The 11,689-nt window shown below is 40.7% G+C and overlaps 1 protein-coding gene across 2 annotated transcripts; it reads left to right on the top strand.

The window, feature by feature from the left end:
• The first annotated feature begins 3,260 nt into the window (after positions 1-3,260).
• LOC131135496 (UDP-glucuronosyltransferase-like) lies at positions 3,261-10,667 on the top strand. Of its 2 annotated transcripts, none has more exons than XM_078795180.1 (5): positions 3,261-4,248; positions 7,526-7,657; positions 8,667-8,754; positions 8,860-9,079; positions 9,800-10,189. In XM_078795180.1, exons 1-5 carry the CDS (start codon positions 3,391-3,393, stop codon positions 9,891-9,893), a joined length of 1,392 nt encoding a protein of 463 aa, XP_078651306.1. In that variant the 5' UTR covers positions 3,261-3,390; the 3' UTR covers positions 9,894-10,189. The 2 variants fall into 2 exon arrangements, with proteins under 2 accessions (XP_078651306.1, XP_057937451.2); XM_058081468.2 differs by lacking the exon at positions 9,800-10,189 and adding an exon at positions 10,197-10,667 and having other exon boundaries at positions 3,277-4,248.
• The last annotated feature ends 1,022 nt before the right edge of the window (positions 10,668-11,689 follow it).

The following is an 11,689-nucleotide window of genomic DNA, read 5'->3' on the forward strand; positions in this document are numbered from 1 at the left end:
AATTCGTAATAATTCACCTGGTTGTTTCTTTGTGGCATATTTCCACTGTTCCAACTCCCTATTCTGAACAAATGGTGTCCTCTTGTGTTAATTTTTTGCCATGACGTTTACGTTCAAAAGCTCACAAAAAAAGTGCAGTTGCTTTTATCCAGCAGAGGGAGCCAAAAATCTATTATTACTGAATCGGCAACATGGGCTGAACCGGGATGAACTTTCCCCTTTTTTCACTTGTTTTAAATTTTGCCTCAGCTTTCAAGTTAGCACAACCTCCTTTAAAGCAGACTGAACACACTTATACATACATATATTTTATTAAATCAAACTAAGTAGAGGCGTAGTCACACAATTACATCTGTACTATGTACAGTCACTGCTGCACTCTTGTATTACAGAAATTTCCCTCACTTTGTTGATTATTACTTTGTTCGAGTTGTTCTGCTTAGTTATGGGAGGCGGTGTCATTCATGAATTGTTTGCAAGAGGGGCGATTATGTTAAAATGACCTTTTTTTTAGGCAATGAAAAAAGTGTCAGCACACATTTTTGTGTTTACAATATATAATACTTTTACATCCGTGAGTCCAAGAGTTTAATCCCAGTGTTTGCAACTAAAACATGCCCTACAATTTATATAACATTATATTATATGTGAAAATGATATTATAAACTACACTATTATAGTATATATTATATCTTAAATTCATACAGTATATTTCAACACGCATGGATTTGCCAGTTGATAAGGTTGACTAAGAAAACAGTCAAAGTACAGAGTTGATAAAAGACAGTGTCCATCAGTGCTGAGAATAATAAAGGAGTCACGTCTTTCTTCTCTGCTAATTGGTAGTCATCACACAAGCCGCCACAAGTCTTGAATTCCGCAAATATCATGGCTGTGTGATGTTATCCACCCTCCCAAAGTTGGTTTCCGCTTTTTGTAGGCTTCTCACGCCACTTCACAATGGCTTGTGTGAGTGTGTGCGTGCGGTGCATGCGGGGTGTGTGTGTACATGTGGTTGAAACAGGACACCAAGGAACACACACACACATACACACATTCACACGCGCTCTCTCTCTCACGCACACTAGTACTCCTGTTGAACAGATGTGTGTATGTTTAAATGCAAACATCCTCACACTTAAGAAGGAAATCTTTGAGGACGCAACAATACATGAATGCAAAGAAAACTCACCTGAGAGGTTCAGTTCAGTTCAGTTCAGTTCAATTTATTTGTCTCCCTTGGGAGAAATATGGTTTAGAGGCAGGGTACAGTTGCATACAACCAACAAGAGACATACAGTACATGACAGACATAGAAAAAACAGACATAGTAAAACCATATAGAACAAGCATAAACGAGAGAATAAAAGAAACAGAGCATAAAAACACCAGAACCATACTGGTTCCCAGAGGGATCAATGTGCAAAAGGGGGATCATCTGAGTTGTGCCATTACCGACTGGTAAGCTGGTAAGTTAAAGTGCGCAGTATTTAAAATGCTAATTTAAAGTGCTAGTTCACATATAGACTGAGAGAGGGGCAAATGAGTGTTTGTAACGGTTGTGTTTACATAGCGGAACCCTGTACCTTCTCCCTGAGTGCATTAATATGTATTCATTGAACAGAACGTGAGAACTGTCATTGAGGATGTTTTTTGCTTGGGTGATGGCGGCTTGATTGAACAGCTCCTGAGGGTTGAGGGGGGAGTTGCCCATAATCTTACCTGGTTGAGAATCTGGGATTTTGATTTGACGGTTACACACACACAATGTAACGGCATGCATGTGACCTTTAGATGGTACAAGAAACCATAAACACATATTCATTTCAGAGATTATGTCATAATGCTACAGTACATTTCTTACTGCTTGTGTGCTGTGGGTAGTGGGTAAGTGTCGTGACATGACTCTGTTCCAGAAAGCCAAAAATGTTGAGACAAAACACGTTATTATAGTCTTACAAATACAGTTTAACACTTCTAAATGCATTTAAATGATGAATGGCAGGGCTAAATTAATATTTAAGGTTACTTTTATCTTCACAGAAGACTCCATTGTTGCCAAAGAGACAGTGTAGACCCCACCTTCCTGTTTTACCATGATTTTCATCTCTTGAATTCAATAGTGCTTCTCACCTCAAGTCTCTGATGTTCTTTTGATCAAAGCTGCAAAATAGACGTAAAAGTAACCTTAAAGATACATTTCTTATTTTCATTCCTCATTTAAATGCAACTATAAAAAGTGTTTTGTGCTAACATTTTGTGCTTTTTGGGATGGATTCATTGACTGTTATTTCTTCTGGGAATAAATGATTACCATAATGGTGGCAAAGAAAGTCGCACATGGCAGCATTTTAATGAAGCAGGTGAGAAACCTTTTCAATTGAAGAAATAACTCATGGCAAAACAGGAAGGTGGTGTTGTTTGTTTTTCCTTTTCACTTTTTATGAGTCATTTATGTGCATTCCAACCTGTTTGATGTATGTAAATATAGAAAAAACACTATGTAAAAACTATGTAAACCTCGTAAAACTGTGTAAACTATGCAGAAACATGTTCTGAGGCAGAATTCCGGGGTGAATTTGGTTGTGAACGGAAAAACGCTGACAGCGGCATAAGCTAAAGACTACGTTTTTATTTTCAAAACTTTTTTCCAACAATCAGCACACCCAGAACGCAGTTTCTGTGTGAAGTAGAGGCTGAATTGGTAGAATACCCTGTGGTTCTGACCTGAAAATATTTCTGTGTGGACAGCCTTTTAGTATCTGTGGCAAATGGCAAACATCGGGTGACATAATGATTGAAGCGAGTGAAAGGACTGCAGTAAAAGTCCTAAACAAAGAATGGACTTGGGTGGGGGATAAAAGTTAAGGTGAAGGCAAATGGGCTCGCCATGCCCATTTGTTTGGGGTGGGGGAGCGAAGTCACGCTCAGAGTAAACTTTGCACTCATCAGTAAGCTGCCTAACCTGAAAGCAAAGCCATTGTGACTTGCAAATCTTTTTACAACTACTACCTAACAAGCAGCAAGCACAAGTCGTCCACAAGGAGTAACACAATGTTGCTTGTATAAGAAGCATGAGGACAGTTTGGTCTTTTTGAAATGTTGGTGTCACGTCATACTCCATTCCTGACATGCAACATGACACAATAGCCAATGAGTAGTCAGAGCACAACAAGATCACCCAAACTAGAGAAAAGATTATAAGAGAATGTGTAAGTGGCATGCTGCTGTGAAACCTTACACCCGCGCTCTTCCTGTGATTACATCACATGCTATTGATGCCTGATAAAACTCCCAGAGTTGGGAGGTACGCACTCACTCACACATGCACACACACATGTAAAGACAGAAGTTGCGACGCACTTTTGGAACAAGGGAGAAACGGAGGCGATGCGTTGCTGGGTGTGGTTTCCTGCTCTGGGGCTGCTGGCCTGGATGTGCTGCAGCCTGGATCCCGTTGAAGGGGGGAAGGTGCTGGTTATTCCCGTAGACGGGAGTCACTGGCTGAGCATGAAGATTCTAGTGAAGGAGCTCACCCACAGAGGACACGACGTGGTGGTTGTGGTGCCTGAGAGCAGCCTGCTGATGAACGGCTCAGAGAGCTACAGGACCCAGCACTACAACGTTCCCTACACCAAAGCTGAACTGGACGACAAATTCACAGAGCTGAAGGATAGCGCTTTCATCAAGTCGCCAGAAATTGCCAGAATGGTTGCCGACGTGTTGCGTTTGATCAACTTCACTGGGTTCCAGGTGAAAGGCTGCAGAGCTCTGCTCAACAACCAGCCTCTGATGAGTCAGCTGAGAAAGGAAGGCTTCAATGTGGTCCTGACAGACCCTTTCCTCCCATGCGGCTCCGTCCTGGCTCATATCCTCAACATCCCAGTTGTTTATTTTATGCGTGGACTCCCTTGTGACCTGGATGTGAAGGCAAACCAGTGTCCCGTCCCTATGTCCTACGTTCCCAAAGCCTACTCCGGGAACACAGATGTCATGACCTTCCTTCAGAGGGTGAAAAACAACATCATGGGAATGGCAGAGAACCTTTTGTGCCGGGTTGCCTATGCACAGTTTGATGTGCTGGTCAATGACTATGTGGAAAAAGATATGACCTACAAGGACCTTTTGAGCCACGCTGCTCTTTGGCTCAATAGAGCCGACTTTGTGCTGCAGTGGCCCAAACCTTTGATGCCCAACATGGTTTTCATTGGAGGTATCAACTGCGCAAAAGCACGACCCCTGCCCGCAGTGAGTATTTCACCCCCCGTAAAAAACATCTGGACTGACTTAAAGCACATTGTGTAAACACTTCCTCTTTACAAATGAATGCTTAGCCCCTCAAACCGTTGGTGATACCAAGTATCGCTGCAGCTGAAAACACACAGTGCAGGATTAGAAAATCATCAGATAATAGGCAACACATGTTTATTTATAGATTTGTACACAAGACAATTCAAACTGTTTTACAGTTACATAAAATCACAAAAAGGCAAATAAAATCATTTCATTTCAAATACAGTAATCCTTTTGGCATCAAATATGGTGGCTTCATTCCATCACTTTTTCAAATGTACAGGGTGTTTCATAAAATGTCATATCATTTGAGATGTAAATATGACACAAACTACATGGTCAAGGTTAATGAAACTTAACTTGTTTAAGGGGGAACTGACTTTTTTTTGGAATTCTGCCCGTCATTCACAATCCTGACGTGAAACATCAACACATATTTCTTTCCCTTTTCTGTGCATTATAACACGAGAAAACGAGTTAATTTCAGCTAGCTTACAATGCTGTCTTTGGGATACACCTATTTAGACTATGAAGCCCTAGAGAAATAAAACCTCTAACAACGCTGCATGGTTTGATATACATGCAGTGATCATGCATGAACACGTACACTGATGCTAACATGTAATATTTTGATTATTTAAACACCATCGAAACTTCTTTTCTGTACGAATTGATATGCATCCCTATGCTAGCACTGTTAACAACACTTACTATCTTTGCTCTCCTTGGGATGGCTGTGTCTTCCAGCACAAGATGTGTGCTCCAGTCCTCAGGTAAAAAAAATCCTGACGGATCTTGTTGAGTTTTTGTTGTGAGATTGAGAGCTAGGTATCCACTCTTTTGTCTGTGAATGATGCTGAGACTAGCCATTAGCGAGGCGTGTTGGTTAGCTAGCATCGAGGCGTCCTGGGAAAGAAGTTTTGGTATGGCAACATACTGCAACTATTACATGTTAGCATCAGTGTATGTGTTAATGCATGATCACAGCGTGGATATCAAACCATGCAATGTTGTTAGAGGGCTCACATCACTTGGGATAATTGTGTCCCAATGACAGCCTTGTTAGCCCGCTGAAATTAGTTTTCTTGCGTTATAATGCACAGAAAAGGGAAATAAATATGTGTTCGGGTTTCATATAGGGATTGTGAATGATTGGCAAAATTCCCCAAAAAGTGCAGCTCTCCTTTAATCTTGAACAATATAACATTTAACATATAATATTTGTTTCCATTTGAATGCTAAATGTAATAATATGTGGATTTCAAAGCCGATTTCACAAACACACTTGACCGTCTCTTCGGATGATTTTGGTCATCCAGATCAATTTGCTCTGGACAAACAGCTTTCGTCTTTGAATATTTTGTGCCATGTCCGATCAATCGGTCACTGATCACTATCGACCAATATCAGTAAAAATGTATCGATATTGGCCGATACATGCTTTATAATGCCGATCAGCTCCGCCACCACTGCGACATCCTGTCTTTGTGAGTGATATATGCTTTGCACTCACCGGGGTTGGATTTGCTGGGGTGAGCACTTGGCATTCTGTGGTGAGTTTTCGAGGCTCACAATGTGATCATCCGTCAGGCAGCCACTATAGCCCGGGTCCCAGCCCATTGTGCTTGCAAGTGTGGACAAAATTTGGGCATGAGTACCACCTGAGTACAGATTTGGGAGCATGCAGACACTATGTAGCACTTTTAGTGCAGGAGGTACTTTGGTTGTGTGCAGGGCTGCGGATGACATGTGACCCGTGTGCCCTCTGTACTGCGAGTATGCACGTGGTGGGAGCACGTCACTCTCTGCACTTTGGCTATCCAAACTGGATGCACAGCTCGCATGGACCGCACTTGAAACGCTGATGTTGCGCACTGATTACAGCAGTGGTGCCACCTGACAGACGAGTGTCGGCATTTTGTTTCCTCTCCGGAATGCCAGGGGCACAGAAGAGGGTGTTGGCTGCATCTGCGGTTCAGAAGGTAGCGGATGTGGCTAGAGGGGCCCAGCAGAGGCTGGTAAACCTGCTTTTTCTTCAGGTTTTCAATTAATAATGTGGGAAGACTAGAAAGAAATGTGTTTTGAAATACAAAACACTAGTTGCGGATATCATCATTTTGTTCATGTTCTTGTAAAACAAGCATATTGGTTTTGTTTGGCTTGAAATAGGCTATGAAAATGTTATAGGCGCATAAAATCCTGATTGAATCAAATATTAAATATAAATATCAAATATTAAACATCAAATTTTGACCTGTTTAAAAACACGCTGTCAAAATGACAAGAAATTTGAACAGGAATTGACTTAGATAGCATCTTGCGTGATATCAAAAAAATTTTAAACACCCTGTATACTCATTAAGAAATCATGTTGTTTTGTGGTTGAATACGGCTTAAAGCCCATTCAAGCAAATACAAAATATAGTTGCCCCTTGTTTATAGCGATTAATTTGTTCCAGACCCGACTGCAGAAAATACATTTCCATGTTATATGTAGGATTCAATATATGGAATATTTTTGTAGTTTGAGCGTAGAAAACCTGTTCATGACTTTCTAAACAGTTTTATGCCTCTCGACATGAAATAACTTGCCTGAAGTCATCTTTATGCTCCTATTATCCATTGTTTACACAACCTTGCACAGTAACTCAAGACACCACTAGCTAATGAGCTAACCAGTTAGCCCGGAATTTAGTGCTTCTAAATTTAAGAAGCCAAAAATACCACTTCTACAAGGAGAACTTTATTTTCGAACTATCATGTTGCATATGTCACGACTGACTTCATGCAGTGGTAAAAGGATAGTCCTTTTTTGACGTCCTCATCAGCAGTGTAGTACATCAATAGTGACTTACGCCTCCACTGGTCCTACGAGTGCAGTTCTAGTTGCACTTGCTTATATAATGTATGTTTGTAAGCTAATAATAGGTTGTATTCAACCACAAAACAGTGATAGAGTGAAGCTGTGAAATTTGGCAAAAGTATTGGGTAGTGCGAGTGTACTATAGGGGTGTAATTCCATGTCTAGATGGCTCCTAATAGTGTTTAAAATGTTTTAGTTGTATTTAGACGGTCGTAAACAGGATTTCTATGTTATTCCATTTATGAATAAGGAATCCTACTTTGGTAGTGCAAAGTGTGAAATGTGACCTATGTACAGTAAAGTAGATTTGTGTACTTTGACCAGTGTGACATATCTGGCTAACTTATCCACAATGTCTGGTCCTTGCAGGATTTGGAGGCGTTTGTGGAAGGTTCAGGTGAGGACGGCTTTATCGTCTTTACCTTGGGCTCCATGGTGTCCACCATGCCAGAGGAGATAGCGAAACACTTTTTTGAAGCCTTTGCGAAGATTCCACAAAAGGTAAGAGGACCATTTACACAATACGTGGATTTACTCTGATCTACTTAACTTACAAACTTAACACTAGAGGATGCCATGTACTGGTCTGTTACTTGATATTTTAGCACTTTTAGTAATCCCTCGTCCAGCATTAAGTTCTGTGATTAGTGAATTAGTGCAAAGTTGGACTCCTTATTTATAAATTGACTATTTTTCTAGGTGGAGCATAGAAAACCAGTTTACTGCCTTTTAAGATTATTAGAGCCCTTTAGATATGAAATAACACCCCTATAGTTATCTTTACACTTATAGTAGACAGAATAAAAGGAAATAAGACATAAATAAGTCATATATATATATACATATATATATAAATATAAATATATAGATGCGGTCGAGTGGTTAGCGTGCAGACCTCACAGCTAGGAGGACCAGGGTTCGATTCCACCCTCGGCTATCTCTGTGTGGAGTTTGCATGTTCTCCCCGTGCATGCGTGGGTTTTCTCCGGATACTCCGGTTTCCTCCCACATTCCAAAAACATGCTAGGTTAATTGGCTACTCCAAATCGTTCATAGGTATGAATGTGAGTGTGAATGGTTGTTTGTCTATATGTGCCCTGTGATTGGCTGGCGACCAGTCCAGGGTGTACCCCACCTCTCGCCCGAAGACAGCTGGGATAGGCTCCAGCACCCCCGCGACCCTCGGAGGAAAAAGCGGTAGAAAATGAATGAATGAATATATATATATATATATAGACTCACACATGTTAGCATTGCAAGAGTTCCTCGTTTTTAGCTTCCTTTTCTGTATAGTATTTACAGTGCTGCTATTGTCTCGAAGTCAGCTAGTTAGCCCTTTTTATGCTTGAAAATGTTTATTTTGGGCAAAAAAATACATGTACTAATTATAACCGTGGTCGTGTGACACGGTAAAATTCAAAGCGCAAAGTGACGATTGATTCCTGTACACATAAAACCCAAATGAATTCATTGATCAAACACTAAGTACGTGTCACACTGTGTGTTTCAGGTTTTGTGGCGATACACTGGAGTTGAACCTCAGAATGTGCCAAAGAATGTTAAACTTATGAAGTGGCTACCTCAGAATGACCTCTTGGGTATGCTGTTGTATGTCCAAACATGTGTGACATTTGACCAAGATACGCTATTATTTGGGTTGCAAATAACACCTCCACCTGAAACTAATTTTTGGTACTCCTCAGCCCACCCAAAAGCCAAAGCTTTCCTCACCCACGGAGGAACCCATGGTGTCTATGAAGGGGTCTGCAATGCTGTACCCATGCTGATGTTTCCACTGTTCGGGGATCAAGGAGACAACGTTCTCCGCTTGGTGACACACGGTGTTGCAGAGAGCCTTAGCATCCTTGATATGACAACAGACAAACTACTGGCTGCTCTGAATAATATTATCAATGATGAAGGGTAAGACAACAGCAGATGTTTTTAGAGATGTTTATATCGGATTGAAGTCATATAATTCAAACAGATGCACCCAATATACCTGTTCTTCATATTATAAACCCTGTAATATGCTTCTCACAGTTACTACAAAAACAATTGTTATTCAGTTTTACACATTATCAAACTGTCATATATACATGATACAGCAGGGGTGCCCAGACCTCTTCTACTGAGGGACACAAACGAGGGCCATTGTGATCTTTTACATTTTGTAAAGCATCATCCATATTTAAAGAAATAAGCATTGTGTCATAGGTGACCAAGCATTACAAACTTTTTGTTCTTATGTTGCACTTTTTTTTCTGCAAATTTTTGCTAAATTCTACAATTTTTACAATAATTTTCCTCATAATATTCTGACTTTATCCTATAATATATTGTTGCTTTAATTCTCATAGTTGATCTTTTCTCATATTATGACTTAACCACAATATTTTTGTCAAATTACAACTCTTAAATTTTTGTTGTTTTGAAGGGCACCTATCATACTCATTTTTCAACCGTTTGTATTGAGTTGTGGACTCCTATAGAGCAGCTGCACACAATAACCAGCACAGAAAACTTCTTCGATTTGTCAGATTTGTGCTTCCCGCCAAAACAGTCTGTTTGATTGGTCAAACGCCCAAAGTGCTTCCTAACTACGAATAAAGTACGAATACAACATTCTAACTACTTTTATAGGCGACGGGCCAAACCAAGAGTGATTCAGAAGACACTGATTAAGAAACGCAAAAGGAAGGACCCCACCTTGTGGGATACCGGGGCCCCACCATGAAGCCAGGCCTGGGGGAGGGGCCTTCACCAGTGGGGTCCAGCCAAAGGGAGCCACACGGGATCTCCACCCAGTAGTGGTGCAGTGTGTTTTGGGTGGCGGTCAAGGACGGGCGCCGGGGTGACCCAATCTTCTGGTGGGGAAGGAGCCCGAACTTGGGGTTGAGACATTCTGAGTATAACACCCCAGTATAACTGAACCTGTGCAGTGTCATGTTATTGGACTGCTGTGCCAACCAGAAGCAGAAGAATCATTTCACTGCCTTATTCATCACCTTTGAACTGATACATTATTGTCTCTGTGCAGTTATAAAGAGAGGATGGTGAAGTTGTCTGCCTTACACCTGGACCGCCCGGTGCAGCCTGTGGACCTGGCTGCTTTCTGGACGGAGTTTGTCATGAGACACAATGGAGCCGCACATCTACGGGTAGCTGCTCATGACCTGAACTGGTTCCAGTACCATAGCCTGGACGTCGTTGGCTTCCTGCTGACTGTGGTTGTGCTTGCACTGTGGTTGGCTCTCAAATGCTGCTTGTTCTGCACTCGCAAGTGTTGTGGGAAAAAAACAGTAAAAAGTAAATCGGAGTAATGGTAGGAAATGTTCTATAACGTTGGAATAATGAGTGAACACGTGTGTGTGTGTGTCACAACGTCTTAACTTTAAGGTGATCTGTGAAAGTTAGTCTGTTTAGATTCTGTATATTTCAATCGTTTCGGGTGCTGTTGTGCTGAATCATACTGCAGTTCAGTTTTGGGCATTAAATACACTAAAACCAATCCAGTGTAGTAGGTTGGTATACGCTAAACTATTCAACTAAACATCACTTTCGGTTTATGTTATAGGTGACGAAGCAAATTAGTGAAAAATCGACTACCATAGCTCATTAATAATGAATTAATTTCATTTTTAATATGCAGAGGGCCATTAATATGACCTCCATGGACCGCCCCTTGCTGCATCACATAGAGCACCAATTGAAACCCCCATGAGAAAGTGCTTGGCAACCGAGGCAAGGACAAACTCACTCCTATTCAGTGTGGAAATGGTACATTTTTGGTCTTCTTACATTGTCTTTCTTACCCACTCTGTTTGAAACCCTTTCTTAACTTTAGAATACATGAAAAATTATGGCTAACTAATTATAGCTAGCTAACATACAGTGTATCCTTGGCCGTCTCCTATGCCCTGCAGTGATCAAGTAGCCTGTGCATTAGCAATGTCAATAATAGAGTGCCATGAAATGAATGAATGAAAATGTGACTCCAGGGATGGTTTCATGTCTTCATGACTTTGATAGTGGCTAAAAAAGAACATATTTGGACAGTCATGAGCAGGTTTTCTACGCTCTAACTACAAAACCAGTGAAGTTGGCACGTTGTGTAAATATTATATATCTTATATTCATCTCATTCATCAAATCATTGTATTCTGTTTTATCTACGATTCACACAATGTGCCAATTTCACTGGTTTTGGGTTTTGTATAAAAATTTACTATTTATTAATATTAAATCTAATATCTAAATTTCCACAGTCGGGTCTGGAACCAATGAATTGTGATAAATGAAGGACGACTATTTGGAAAAATCTGACCATCTAGTGGTCAATGTTTACATAGAAGCATGAAAAATGAGCAACAAATCAACATGGGAAAGCTGTGAAAAGAATTTTTCAATTTTTGTGGACCTCACACATTTTCTGTTAAGAGTGGTACTGATAGGGCCTGCAGGGAAGGGTTTCACCTAAGTTCAACTTAGGTGAAACCCTAACAAATGACGCCCTCTTGTGTTCATCTTCTG

Source organism: Doryrhamphus excisus, linkage group LG12, assembly GCF_037039965.1.
Source record: "Doryrhamphus excisus strain RoL-2023G ecotype Guam linkage group LG12, RoL_Dexc_Guam_v1.1, whole genome shotgun sequence".
NCBI lineage: Eukaryota > Metazoa > Chordata > Actinopteri > Syngnathiformes > Syngnathidae > Doryrhamphus > Doryrhamphus excisus.